This window comes from Gymnoscopelus braueri, assembly GCF_963280865.1.
Source record: "Gymnoscopelus braueri genome assembly, chromosome: 9".
NCBI classification, from domain to species: domain Eukaryota; kingdom Metazoa; phylum Chordata; class Actinopteri; order Myctophiformes; family Myctophidae; genus Gymnoscopelus; species Gymnoscopelus braueri.
The window spans coordinates 44,713,005-44,728,234 of record NC_137610.1 but is presented as its reverse complement, the minus strand read 5'-3'; the positions used below and the strand labels follow the sequence as shown (position 1 = coordinate 44,728,234).

The 15,230-nt window shown below is 42.9% G+C and overlaps 1 protein-coding gene across 1 annotated transcript in view; it reads right to left on the bottom strand.

Moving 5' to 3' along the window:
* cspg4 (chondroitin sulfate proteoglycan 4) overlaps positions 1 to 15,230 on the bottom strand; it is a 106,989-nt gene that overhangs the window by 30,087 nt on the left and 61,672 nt on the right. The window contains exons 3-5 of the mRNA XM_080438468.1: positions 10,754 to 14,299; positions 9,226 to 9,414; positions 8,124 to 8,405 (exon numbers count right to left, since the gene is read on the bottom strand). Coding sequence (XP_080294594.1) covers positions 8,124 to 8,405; positions 9,226 to 9,414; positions 10,754 to 14,299 — 4,017 coding nt within the window. The remainder of the gene's footprint in view (positions 1 to 8,123; positions 8,406 to 9,225; positions 9,415 to 10,753; positions 14,300 to 15,230) is intronic.

The window sequence follows — 15,230 nt, the reverse complement described above, 5'->3', positions numbered from 1 at the left end:
GCTGAGCTTCCTAGCCGCCTGGGCTAGACCCAAGCCCCCAGAACAAAGTCGTTTCATTGAAGCCAAATGGACATGCTGGCCATTCATGGTACTGCAGCTTAATACGGCCTGGGGCTTCTACACGAACGAGCGAAAACGGTTTTGACCAATGGGCTCGACTCACGAGCGTGCGCACGAGCTTGCACACGGGGCTGCGCGCTTCTGTGACGCAAAACGCGTCACAGAAGTGACGCGCAGAAGCCCCAAATAGGCCTCGCCCACCACATTTCACAACCCGGAAGAAGGGGTGATTTCGGCCCATGCGCTGTGTGAGCAACTCAATGCAAGTGGATGGGAGGGGATATCGGGTGCCCTCTCTATTATTTTTAACTCTATGGCTAGACCAAGGTATAAAATCCAGGCAAGAAGGAGTAGTAGTAGTAGTCAAATAGAGAGAGAGAGAGAGAGCAGGCAAAGACAAAGCTAGGCAGTACTGAGATCCAATAGTGAGATCTTGTAGGCTACAACACAGACCCACATCAATAATAACAGTCATTATTGATGACCCTCTTGGCCCCCCCAGCCAAGAGGGATATTAGGCTTCTGGTCTTAGCAGGGCTGCTCTATAGCCTGGATACCAGACTGGATACCAGACTGCTAGACAAGGCAAGGACCCAAGAAGACCAAGTCTTTTCCTTTGTGTGATCATATACAGATTTTGTCTGTCTGTGCAGAGCAGAATTCCTCAAACCCTCAGTTTGGAGAGTTGGTCTGCATCCTGACCATTACGTCTCCGTGATGAGAGGACCCTCGCCAGAGAACAGGAAGTGGCTAATGGATGCCATATGTGTTGCCAACCTCCTGGAAAAATACCCCTTTCTCTAACCCCAGTTTGCTCCCCCTTATTCCGTCTACCCATTCATTACTGATGGTAGAAAGTCAGCGACACAATCAGTCTCCCCATAAGGACAATAAACAATGGCTGTCGTACCCAGTCCTGGACGAAGTACTCACATGTTTTACTTAAGTAACAGTATCAATACTGCAATGTAGATATATTCTGTTACAAGTAAAAGCTCCATATTAAAAATGTACTTGAGTAAAAGTACAAAAGTATCGGCATCAAAATATACTTAAAGTATCAAAAGTAAAAGTACTCCTTGTGCAGAATGTCCCGTTTCACAAGTTATCATAATTATGTCTAAAATGTATAAAAATCTTTTGAAAATAGCAGATCTACAAGCTCACAACATGTCGCATCGTGACACGTTGTGAGCTTGTAGATCGGCTACTTTCAAATAGCCAGAGTTTAAATAGGGCTGAAGTGGTTAATGTATGTTTTGTAATAATAAAAGTTTTCAAATAATTGCATTGGAGTAAAAGTACAATATTTGCCTCTGAGATGTAGTGGAGTAGAAGTAAAAGTATAGAAAAATGGAAATACTCCAGTAAAGTAAAAGAAATCAAACATGTATTTAAGTACAGTACTTGAGTAAATGCACTAAGTTACTTTCCACCTCTGGTCGTGCCTGTTGGGCATGTGGCCATCACATGGTCATAGAAAAACAATGTCATTCTAATGCTGATGTTGAGCTATGTATTTGGTGCTGTGTATGAAGATCTAATATGGATAGCCAAAGGAAGGTGTACGTCAATAAGACACATTTCATTGGCTGTGGGATACACTGTTAAAGTTGTACAATGCAGAATCCCAAATAACGATTTTTAGCAACCTCTGCTGGTCACTACCGTCACTGCATCCAATTTCCGTAATCCTCGATTACCCAGAATTCCATTCGTTTTCACCGGAAGCCGGAAGCGTTTCAAAAAGCGATCTTTTAATTGTTTTATACTATCTACGGATCGTTTCTCTTAGCCAGTGGAGCATTAGTTACCATGAGCTGTGCTTTCTTTTTCGATCTTCCAATCCTACATTCTCTTAACATCAGCGTGAGGTTCCTTTTTGCTATTACCGCGGTAGTTCCTGGCCAAACAGGAAACCGTTGCGGTAGTTCCTGGGGACGTCGGCCACGACGTCATGACGTTGGCCAGGAACGTCATTTTCCCGGGAAAGTCCCCCCCTTCACCGTTCAATAGAAAATATATAAATAAAAGGCTTCCGGGGGTGAAATTCATGGAGTGGGTGTTGTGAAACTTTTGCCACTGACAAAAGATATACAATTTAACTTTAGTTTTGTTGAAAACGTTACCTAGTATTACTTTAAGGAGTTCTTCCTTTGATATAACATTCTCTTATAGACCAATTATTTGTTTACCAACATTGAGACTGGATGCACAGGTGATTGTTTCATGCAATCAATTCTCAACCTGTTGTTTCGGGGTGCGCTAGTTTCAGCACACCTCAACCCCCTCTTGTGTGTTGGCTAGTGCTGCGTGCCCTAGCGAGACCTGACAGAATGGGTTTGACGCTTGCGCAGTATGACGCTTGCAACCAGCGTGACGTCGTCTGTTAAGGGGTCTATTGTTTGAGGGATAATTCTAAGGTATTATGGTTTTATTAGATACAGGTAGCACAATGGAGAGAGGGAGAGAGAATGTGATATCATATGCAACACAGGTCCTGAGTCAAATTCAGGTTCAAATTTACAACATGGTGATTATGTGGTCTGAGTCACCAGAATACAGTGAGTGCTGCATTCTTAACCTTAGGCCATGTGTCAACGAGTGACACTGTGACTACTCTGTAAACCCATGCCACTTCTATTTAACGAAGCAGCCTCTATATAACAGAGTATTGTACATTTTACCCTTTCCTTTGCAATTACCTTAATCCTTCTCATCAGGTTTTAAAGCACTTCAACCAGCCCTCCCCCTGGAAGGTCTCCACTCAGCCCACATGCCTTACTTAAACCAGGAAAGCTGCAACCAATCAGGGCCATGGAGACGATTTAGCCTTTGAGAAAGCTATTATACAGATTCATTCGAGAAATATCCAATTAAACAAAGCTACATTTACATGAAAACATCCTGAGGGACAATATTCTCATCTTAAGACATAAGCGCACTTGAAAACAACACGAGAGGCAAGGAATACGAGGTCTTTTGATGAGAGAAGCGAGACGATGTTTTTTATTCCCCCTGGAGGGCATTCATCTGCTCTTCACACTCTGAGGACCTAATGGAGACCTGATGACACTCTGGTTAGGCCTATAAAAGATGTTTTCAAACACAGCTCTGTTCTTGATCTTGGCGTTGGATTCTCCTAAACCCCATGTGTAGAGGTGTGTAGTTAAGTCTATTACATTCATTCCTGAGGGAGTGAACGCGTCAGCCAAACAAACACAGCGACTCCTTTTTCTCGACACACGTTCCACAGCACTCTGACACATCCGTCACACAAAGAGCGCCCCCATTACGAGTTAAATGAACTGGGGCTAGAATCCATAAAGCTGTATCTTATTCTTTTCTAACACGTCGCTCGACCCATCAGTAACACATGTGACGGATCAGAATGTATGAATACCAGGTTGACAGCGCCACTTACCCTCCCAGCATTCAAGAGTGATGGACTGTACTGTGGCCTTCCTATGACAGCTTCACTACTTCCCTGACACATCTGTGACACAGTCTGTTTCATTTACAGCTAGATAGCGTAATAGAAAGACAGGAAACCAAGGGCGGAGAGAGGACAGACATTACGGGAGTCGGATTCAAACTCAACTTTACATTATTTACTGCTGCATGGTAATTTACAGTACAAGAACACTACTGAACAAGAAGTGTTTGGTTGTACCTTCACTGACTCTTACTTACACACAATAGACCACTACAGCACTTCTACTGCCCTTACTATATCTATAAGGAATATTTCAGAATATAGTTTTACGTAGTATTTGCAGGTACACACTGCCAATAGTGAACAGGATGAAGAGAATGGATACTTCTTCCATTTGCTGGCCAATATTTAAAATCTCTGACAAATTGATCGTAAATGTGTATATATATATATATCTGTAATGTACATCACATGTTTTCCTTTTCTTGTCTGACTCCCTTTTTGTTTTTGCCTTTTCACCCCTTGCAACCCCAACATGACCTGTGTGACAACATGACCAGTAGGAGAAGAAGGACTCAGATGTTTTACTCAAGTAAAAGTAGAAATTCCACAATGTAGAAATAATCTCTTAAAAGTAAAGGTCCTGCTTTAGAAAGACTATTTGAGTAAAAGTATAAAAGAACTGGCATCAAAATATACTTATTACTTAGTGCCAAAACAAGTATAGTAAATGTACTCAAATATGCAGAATAATTATTATCGCATTAACGTGTACATCACTTTAATGTTGCAGCTATTTTATGTGCTGCCAGGTAGCTTTAAATAATACATCATAATGTATCAGTTAATGTACAGTGTGTGATATATTATTAATCTAATCGGCAAAGTAACTAAAGCTGAAAATTGTAATTAAGTAAAAAGTACAACATTTACCTCTGAGACGTAGAGGAGTTTAAGTATAATTCTTTTTTTTAATGGAAATACTCAAGTAAAGTAAAAGTACGTCAAAATTGTACTTCAGTACAGTACTTGAGTAAATGGCGGTTGATTTGTGCCCTGTGGCCCTGCAACAAGCCTGAGGGCACAACAACGAGGACCAGCTCTGCTCCCACAGGACACTGAGCACAGAAACGTGTCCCAATAAAGTTCCAGTAATGAGAGCGCTGCACATCCGTCTTTAATTTGGGAACAATTACGCTATGGTTTAAAAAACTGAGCATGACAGATTTACTCTTCAATGTGGAACTAATTTGGCGGGAGAGAGAGAGAGAGAGAGAGAGAGAGAGAGAGAGAGAGAGAGAGAGAGAGAGAGAGAGAGAGAGAGAGAGAGAGAGAGAGAGAGAGAGAGAGAGAGAGAGAGAGAGAGAGAGAGAGAGAGAGAGAGAGAGAGAGGGGAGAGGGGGTCCACACAGCATGCATTTGAAACTGTCACACAGAAACTGTCACAGTAACTGTTGACAGAAGTCAAAGTTATGTTATATACTGTACGGCTGTGTTCGGAGCAGCTGTCACTCACTGCCAATTCGCCTCACTGCAAACTGGCAACCTAATCTGATTGAGCTAAATCATAACTACTGTAGGAGCTAGTCTCAGCTGAGTAGAAATACACAGAAGAGAGAGAGAGAGAGAGAGAGAGAGAGAGAGAGAGAGAGAGAGAGAGAGAGAGAGAGAGAGAGAGAGAGAGAGAGAGAGAGAGAGAGAGAGAGAGAGAGAGAGAGAGAGAGAGTGTGAGTGTTCTGGCAGAGCACGCACGCACTCACACATGCACACACGCACACATTAGTATGCGAATATATTGGTTTATTTTGGCTGCAGGCTGTCCAAAGGCACCGTCAGTTTTTCCACAGTGCCTCAGCAAATAGAGAGAGAGAGAGAGATAGAGGGTAGAGAGAGAGTAGAGTCAGAGGAAATAAAACCAACCAGCTCCTCTACACCAGAATGTTTGAGGTTTCTTCCGTCAGTATTTAGCCTATTCATGTTTCTTAAATATACATTTTCCACCCTAAAGCTCGAACCAGCATGCAGGAACACCAGATAACTGTATGTCAGGACCCAGTGGCCCTCCTCGTCCTCCCTCCCTCCCTCTTTCTATCTCTCTCTCCCTCCCTCTCTCATTCTACATTCATTCTCATATCCACAGTGACTGTTTAAATCTTCAGCAAAGAACGCAGGTCAGCAGGGGTTCATCATGCTGGAGAGATGCTAACCTATTTGAATTCCATTTAACATTTTAGACATTTAGCAGATGCTCTGATCCAGAGCAACAAGTGTGACAAGCACAGCCTCTGAATAAGCTTCAAATCCCAGATTACACAGCAACCAATTGAAAGGAGAGCAAGGTTCAGTGTCCTAATGCTCAGACAAAGTTCCTGTGATCCCAGAAAGGCTGTGTACGACTGACAGAATACAGGGAAGAGCTAATCAGAGATATAGCAGTTTATATTGTTGAACAAGCCTCTCATAGATGCTAGAAACCTGAAAATCGTAATGCCCGAATTACAGAATACATACTACGTCGTATGACGGTGTCCCATGTTTGTTTGCGATAAGATACGCTTGTAGATTGTCTATTTCTTGGCTTACAACGGCTATTACATAACTGACGTTTTTTTGAGTGGGCTTTGCGCTAGCTCTTACAGTATAATGTCAGGTATTACGTCAGGTATGTCAGGTAAGACGACTGCTCATAATTGCTCAGCCCATTTTGCATGCAAGGTTATAAAGTCTTATGAACAACATTATGGTGCTTTCTGCAACCGTAATGGATGGACAGTGCAGTCATGGCATAGCATCTTTCTCCACCCATTGTGGTTACAGAATGCACCATGATGTTCATGATGCTTGCATGCAAAATGTTGTGAACACTGACATATTATAAATAATTATAATCAATCTGATAATTGTTTATATAAGATATCATAAGGTATTACGAAGGCTTGCCTTGTAGTAACTCTTAAAACACATAATGGCTGTTTTATATGAATATATGAATGTATCTCTAACGCATTATACTGTAGATATGGGCTCAATATAAACTGAGATTTTAAAGCCTGATTTATACCTCGTCGCCATCGCCATGTGTTGTGAGTTTGTAGATTTGCTATTTTCAGCATGTGACTATAAATGAAGTATTACTTTATCCATGCAGCACGTTCCCAAAAAAAGCAGCAAAGGCAGAATGGTGAACTGAGGAGGAACTGTGGAAAGTTCCAAAGTGACGTGTAACTGTGGTGATTCCTTCTTGAACAACCGCCGCGATCAAAGTGTTTGGAGGTAGATATTATTCTGGCTGCAGCTTATAATTAGGAGTGAGGAGAAGTTATGGGGCGGTTTGGTGGTCTAGCGGGAAGCTTTGTGTACCAGAATAACGGAAATAAATGACTCATGTTTGTTTTGTTGTCGATTTCTTCCCAAACATTCATTTCTTTTGGGATACCCCATGTGCACTTTAATGGAGGAGAGGGTTTTCTTTAGAACAGAGCGAGTACACAAGTACAGTTAGTTTGAATAAAGTTAAAATAAAACATACTACAAATGACTACATTAAAGGAATAACCGTGAAAATATACTGTTTACAAATATAAATAGATAACAGATGATTCCTGGGTGGAGGAACCCAGAGAACAAAGACGTATGTAAATGAGTTACTGAGATGTAAATTAAATTATGGAACTACAGTATAAGACTACAGGAAGAATAATACTACTAATTAATGAACCTTTTTATGAAAAAAAATGAAAAGAAAAACTTGTTTGACTTTTCATGCAATGGAGACATAGTGACTTTTTTTCATGTTGTGTGTGACATCAACACCTCAGGTGTTCGTTCTCAAGATTTCTGATTTGGGAAGAGTGTTTATTTTTTATTTTTTTTTATCATGGACAGAATTCTGAAAGGAAATGTGTTCTTTTCCTACTTCCTCCATCATCTCCTGCCAACCGCCTTCCAGGGGATGGAAATAAACCATATACTGTAGATATATAAAAATTGATATACCTCATTGGCCACTGCGGTTCATTGGAGCAATGCGTCATTGCGGCCACCATATTTTGTGGCGAGAGCTGTCCCGAGTCCTAATGTATGTCTATTGAAGCAGGATGTCTCTCCACAAAAATTAAAATAATCATTACTCGCTGAATTCGCAACTGTTTTTCACACGGTTTGGTTTGTTAGAAATGTCAGACAGGTAGTTATGTTATTATATACTGTAGGATACATGGTTAAATTAAATGGGTTTTCATACCAAAACACCTTATACATAGAAACATTTGGTTCTAAAACTGATTTTGTTTTTTATTGAACTTTTAATGTATGTTTCTCAATGATCTTTTCTATTAAGGAAAGGATTCTAAATACGCCTATTGTCTTCTTCCTTTTCTTGCACAATAAATTGTTTTCTTTTGATATCTATTTTATATTGCAATGTGCTAATAAACTAAACTAAACTTCTTGCAGTGCAGTTATGGCAAGCTTCCCCACATAATATGGGGGTGGTGTTGACGTGCAGCCCCCACTGGCCAATGAGGCATCTCACCAATTAGTGCGCCCCTTAAAAATAAAAGGTGGTATTGGTGTACGTACAGTAAATACTTCCTCTACCAGTTCACTTTCTTGCTTGCTGCCTTACCTCCTCCCAGGTGAAGAAGGTTAGCTCTTGTTCGTCTCCATCCAGGTAGCGGAGGTCGCCGTGCTGCGGCGGCTCCTCCACGATGAACTCCACGTTGGCCGCGCTGTAGAAGGGGTGGGAGATGTTGAGAATCTCTTCAGTGACGGACTTGCCCCCGCCCTCTCTCACGGTGAAGTTGACGCCGTGAAACGGGATCAGACGGGGCACGACGCTGACGGAGACGACTAGGTCGTCCACCGACGTAAAGCCGTTACTCACATCCACAGTGAAGGCATCGTTTCCCTGCAAGTTGGAGGATGGTTTGGTTAGTTAGTGATGATGACCTCTTAAGAAAGATACACATGTTCCTTCATAGATTGTGAATATTGTTGCTGTCCATTATGTCCCAAACCGTTACTTTTCAGGAAATGGAAAGAAGAACCTCTGTTCCAAAGGATTTAATGTAGTTATTAGCTTATAGTCAGTCACAAGCTCTTGTTAGTATTTTTTGGGGTTAAATATTTATAAAACCCACTGACAGTGGGTTTCAACCCTATTTTTCGGCAAGTCATTATAGGCGAACCGTTTCAGAAACTGTCTCAGACAACAAGTTGCAAGTTGCTCACAACAAGTTGCAACCAACACGTTGTGAGCTTGTAGATTGTCTGTTTTCGGTACATTTACCCGACAAAAAATAGGGCATTCATTTATGAGAAAACATAAAAATATGAAACATGCAGATACAAGGTTTCCTATGTTGCAACAGTTATCCAGGGACTTAACAGATGGCTACAGACACTTTTTATCATATACTATCTTACACTATTATATTTGCTACTATTGTTATTGTTACTACTTGTATCTCTGTCTGTCTCTCCTCTGTCTCTCCCTTCTTTCCCCCCGACACAGTCGAGGCAGAAGGCCCCCACCCTAGAGCCTAGGGTCTGCCTGACGTTTCTTCCAGTTAAGGGGGAGTTTTTCGTTGCCACTGTCGCAAAATTGCTTGCTCAGGGTGGGACTGTCGGGTCTCTTCTCTACATGTAAAGTGTCTTGAGACAACTTGTTGTGATTTGACACTTTAATCAAATTGAATGGCATTTTTTTTATATAGGAGGACACATACCAGGATTGATGTGGACACATACAGGATGCGTCCCTGGTCGACATCGTCCTGAGTGAAGGAGTGAATGTAGTTGAGCGTGGGAGCCGCTGTGCTCTCAGTGTCGTTGGTCAACATGACAACGTGGCCCAGACGGGGAGCTTCCTTGATGGTGAACACCATCTCAGACGGCAGAATGTCTGCCTGCTCCACCTGAAACACAGCCAGGGGCAACACACACATGAAGCCAGGTTAATATTCATACACTGTTGAATATAGACATCATCAATGAAAGGTAGCAGGTATCTGTCCGTGACTCTGTGTCTGTCTGTCTTTCTATTCTACTGTGTGTGTGTGTGTGTGTGTGTGTGTGTGTGTGTGTGTGTGTGTGTGTGTGTGTGTGTGTGTGTGTGTGTGTGTGTGTGTGTGTGTGTGTGTGTGTGTGTGTGTGTGTGTGTGTGTGTCTGTGTGTCTGTCTGTCTGTCTGTGTGTGTGTACGCTCTATCTATCTATCTATATATCTATCTATCTATCTATCTATCTATTAAAATGGATACCAGTGGTGAACTTTGAGTTGGAACTTATTGAACCCCCTCCATGCCTCCCTCCTTTTATTCACATGCAGATTGACAGCAACCAACAGTCTTTGTGAACGTTTGGCTGGCTTCCCTGGTGACTGTTCTCTGGATGTAATGTTTAGCCGTCATGTTTCCATCAGACATTCCTTCAGAGGCACATACAACTTTCCATCGTAAAGTAAAGAAATACATTCTGGATGAGCTCCCAACAGCAATATTCTGCCACTTTTAAAAGGCCATTCTGTCAAGGCTTTGTTCAATACTTGCTTCAATAATGCATAGTGCGTCTGTACTTGGGGGTCTAGGTACTTCTCAAGTCAATATTGAGAGCCTCAAAAAAGTTGAATGATTAAAAAAAGTTAAATAATAATAATAGAATGGAAATTTCTCCCCAAAAATGTTTCTCATTACTTTTCAAGCTGACTCATACTTATTATAGAGCGAGAATTTAAACTCCATTAATTGGCTTTGGAGATTAAGTGCAGACAGGCTCATCTTATAAATTACAGCAGGGTTCAGATGCATCCCTCAGGGTATACTCAGAGCCTTTTTTCACACTTAATGGAGTGTAATTTAGTATATAAACTAGATTATAAGCAGGGACAGTACAGTAATAGTCAGTCCTGCTTTCATGTGGTGTAACAAACACTAAGAGAAAGGATTACAAAATAAAGTCTGCCTGTTTGATTGAGTCATGTGAAAATACTTAATGAAGAGAAAATAAACTCAGGACTGCCTTCTTAAACAAAAACAAATGTCTGATGATGACGATGATGATGATGATGAGAACAGATGAAAACAAAGCTTTGATTTCTATTCTGACAAAACAGTTGTCTAATGTTGTTAAATAATGAAAACAAATAGTATGGTAGACTGTTGATTAACAAAATTAAACGTAAGTTACCAAACTAGATTGCCGTAATAAATTAAAATTAGGCCTAATTACTTCAATCAGTAGGGCCTGTAAACATTACCTTGAGATTGAACTGGTTGATCACTGTGTGCTCCCCATCATATGAGATGATAACTCTATTATTCACCACCTCTGGCTCTGAGAAGTAGCCCTGCTTGAATATTTTGATCTTGAATGTTCCTTCTTCAGAATAGCCCTTTGCACGGACAGTGAAACTGAAGGAATCCTTGGACCTCAGACTCTCGTAGTTATGTTCATACGACACAACTCCCTTTTTCAGGTCTTCCAGGGAGAATTGCGTCTTCTCAATCCCACTCACAATGATCCTGCCGTCACTCGGAGGTGTTGTCACTTCAAACACAATCTCTCCATCATTCCTAACATCCATGTTGTACTCGGCACTGAGCAGGGAGGTGTTCAGGGTCTTGGTGGCTCCGTGGTCCATCACCACCATTGTATTGTTTACCACATGCAAGTAGGGGTCTCCAGCTTGGATCTCAAGGAGTGCCGTGGTCTTGTGGAAGCCGTCGGACACCTGCAGCTGGAAGCGTTCACGGTCAGCACCGTGATGCACAAACAGTACATTGTTGTCCTTCAGGTCAGCCTGGGTGAACCGGTACAGGGGCAGTGAGGGGTCGGAGGCAGACACAATGTTACCTGAGAGGATCCCCTCACGGGCGTAGACAATCTGGGTGTCGTTGAAGCCCGAGTCATCATCCTTGAACTGGATGACATCAGTGGTCAGCAGGCGCTGACCGTGTCGAACCACGTTGAAAACTCTGTCCACAACTCTCGCAGGTGCATGCTCGTTCTTGGATTGCATAGAAATTCTGAAAATGCCACTCAGGGATCCTTGGCTTCCTGAACTCCCTCCTGCCGATACCATGAAGTGGAACTCGTCGCTGCCTGTCTTGGAGCCATCGTGTTTGTAGATAAGTCGGTCCAACTCGATGTCTTCATTGCTAAATAGCTTGATTGCACCATCAAATCTTGGCTGCCCTGGTGGGGATGCTCTCATGAGACGGCCATACTTTGGATCTTGTATGACCCGGTACACAAAGTCAGTAGACATTGGGGATAGGGTCCAAAGATGATCTTTGCTTATAGTTCCCTCCCCTCCTTGCAAAATAACCAGCTCCTCATTGGTCAAAACAGGAGCATTGATATCTGCAAGGATGTTGATTGGAAAGGTGTAGATGGGAGAGTACTCGTCCCCTGTAAAGACTCTGAACTGAAACTGGTCCTCACTGTCCACAGCTCTGCGCATAAGGACTCTGTATGTAAGATGACCATCCCTGAGGTCCTCCTGGGTGAAACTGCCACCCTCACCCAGCTCTCTGCCTGACACCTGCAGTACACCAAGTGTTGGTGGCTTCAGAACTACATACTTAACAGTTTCGGGGTCTGGGTTTTCCCCTTTCACTTCAGCCTCAAGCTCTGTCAGTTTGATTGCCTTCTGTTCCTCTCCCTTCATGTCTAAGGGGACCAGGTTTGAAACTTTTACCGGAGCGGGCATGATCTTGACTAAGAAGATGTTGTTCCAGAGAGAGAACTGACCCAGGTGAACATCAAACTGAATGCGCTCAGTCACGGTGTCTTCCTGGTCACTTGAGTCTGTGCTGACATATCTGAGGCGCTCCTGCTCTAAATCTGACTGATGAAAAGCTGTCACTTGCTTGACCATGTTGTTGCCAGTGAGAATCTGCAGTTCTCCAAATCTCAGGGGTTGTGTGATGTTGTACACAACATCCCCGTTACGGGGATGAGAAATGACAGCCAAGTGTTGAATGCCCATGGAAGAGTTGCTACCCTGAGACAAGAGAAGGCCAGTGTTGGTCACAATTGTCATGTGTGGCTGTGTGACAGCTAACTTAAAAGTGGTAGACTGGCTTACAGAGTGTCCGTCTGATACTTCCAGTGTCATCCCAGCTCCGCTACCACCTCTGTGTACAAAATAGATGTTTCCATCTTTCAACTGCCTGCAGGTGAACTCTGTGATGCTTCTCCCTGGCTGCTTAACATTTTCTAGGTACCCAACTTCCACTGAAGGCTCGGAGGTTACAGTCACCACCAATTCATCGCAGCGTGTGTCAGAATCCACTATTTTTATCAAGTTGGGGCTCAGACGGGTCCTCCCATTTTCCGTGATGGAGATGTCCCCTCCACTAAGTTGAGGGATGTCATTGACCGGGATGATTTCGACTGGGAGAATGTACTGACGGGGAGCTTTTAGACATTCGGGAAGATAGCTGTTACTGAGTGCTGTGACCTCCAATTGGATCTGGTCTCCGTACCTCTCATTTCCATCGTGTAGATATTTAATCTTCTTATTGACCACATCAAGGAGGGTAAACTTCTGCGTACGCCTACTGTTGATGTTCATATCAACCAGACCGTACCAGGGATCACTTTGGAGAGTAAAGATGATCTGTGACTGGCGGATTTCTGCAGCATTTAGGTCAAAGGTGGGGCTCAGGTTGTTGATATCTAGAAAAACCTCACCCCCCTCAGGTACCAGCAAGGGGGTGACGTCAAGGAGTTTTGTTACATTCTGGAACAACTCTGGTATGTCTTCTGTTGGGTAGCAGTGTCGCTCATTGGGGTCTACGTCAACATATCGGATTCGGACAGGGGCAGGCGTTGTAGTTGCCTCTACATCATAATAAGTTGAGTAGTCATAGTCTTCTCCCTCACATTTGACGTGAACGTCCTTGGTGACCAACGCATCCTGCAGACTTCTGTCCTTCTGGTTGACTTTTATTTCTCCCAAGCAACCAATAAATGACTCAGACGTTATCTCTTCTTCCATGCGGTCCAGGTAGGTGTCACGGAACACTTCCTTCATTTTTGCCTGAATCCCTCCCAGATAAAGATTCCCGACCAGATCCAGTCTAGCCGCACTGTCGAGAGGGAGGGAGGCAGCCTGGCTGTCTACGTTAATCTGAAACGAACTCTGGTCAATCTGGATCCTGACTCTGTGCCACTGATCATCATCCAGCTGTACCTGGGTGTTGTCCAGCACCTCCATGCCGGTGCCAACATCTATAACACCTTTGAGGAAGCCGCCTGTAACACCAATGGCGACAAAATCTGTGTCTCTGCCGGGGTGGAAAACGAGCAGCGCGTCTTCAATGGTGGTCTTCATCAGAAACTCGAGGACCCTCCCAGCTCCACTGGTGCCACTCCATGTAGGGAAAGACACAAACGAATCTGGGCTGATGAAACTGGTCGCCTCCCCATCTCCAGCCTCAAATTCACCGCTGCAAGATTCCTTTGTGTCGTGGCAGTCCGTCAACGCTGATTTCAGGATGTCAAAACTATGGGACTCAAACTTGATGTCAGTCATACAGCCTCGGAACGGTGGGATGGCAGTGCTGAGGTAGGGGGCCTCTAGCTCCCCTGTACCACCCAACCAGACTCCCAGATCAATGTTGAGCTCCTTCTCCCGTCCAGAGACAGGGGTGTCTGTGGAGAAGAGGTCGTCGATCGTCATGGTGATTTTGGAATCCTGGAGTGTGACGGACACTTTGTGCTCCATAAGGTTGTTCAGTTGGACTCCCTGGGAGGAACTCAGGGTCATGTCACCATCTCCCATGTTTATCCGCGCCTGCAGGAAGACAAGAAGAATAGATCTTAATTAATTCAAACTCTGCATAGCTTTTTATCATATATTATGATACTACAGTTAGTACAGTAAGCTATATAATAAAGCTATAAAGTAAAACGAATGATAAGATAATTTACGTATTGTATGTTATCGCTAGTGAATCAAGAATCTGATCTGTAATGTCAACAAGGAAATGTTTTTGTAGCCTTTCCATTAACGAAGAGGGGGAGGCTGAATGTATTGATTCACATCACATTGATCCTTTTCACTTCAGTAAGCTTTATTTCACCTTGAGTGAAAATGTTAAGTGCTATGAACCAGAAAATGTACCCATATCCCCTTGAAAGTTACAGAATTTAAAAAGTTGTTCAATTAGTTTGAACAGCTCCGAAGTTTGTACTTGATATCATGAATGTTTTTTTCAATCTCTTTCAGCCTTATCCAGAAATACATGGGCTCGAGCTATTGGCAATTGGGACCTGCCCACTACTACTATAGTCTGGAGCTAGCTCGCTCCCCCTGGAGTGCCATGCTCATGGGTACCTCAGGTATTGAGAGGGGAAATGTTTATTTATTTATACTTCTTTTGCCCACCAATATTTTCCCAGTTGTTCATGGGAATTGAACTGGCAACTGTCTGCTCAAAAAGCTGCCTCTGCAACTTCAAGGCAACCACCGCCCTGTTTTGTGTTCATATCATATATCAGCCACGCTCTTCAAGACTGTGGGAACAGCATTCGTGATTACTGTTTAAGATGAATGTATACTTTGAAACGTCAGATGAAAGTGTCTTTTAAAAAAAGGAATGTACTGTATGACTAATAAAGCATCATTTTTATGAGATCATACATTATGCTTCTCTGCACTTATAGATCAAAGTAGAAACAAGGAACAAGAGTGCATAGTAAGGTCATAAAGTCTGTACTTTCTC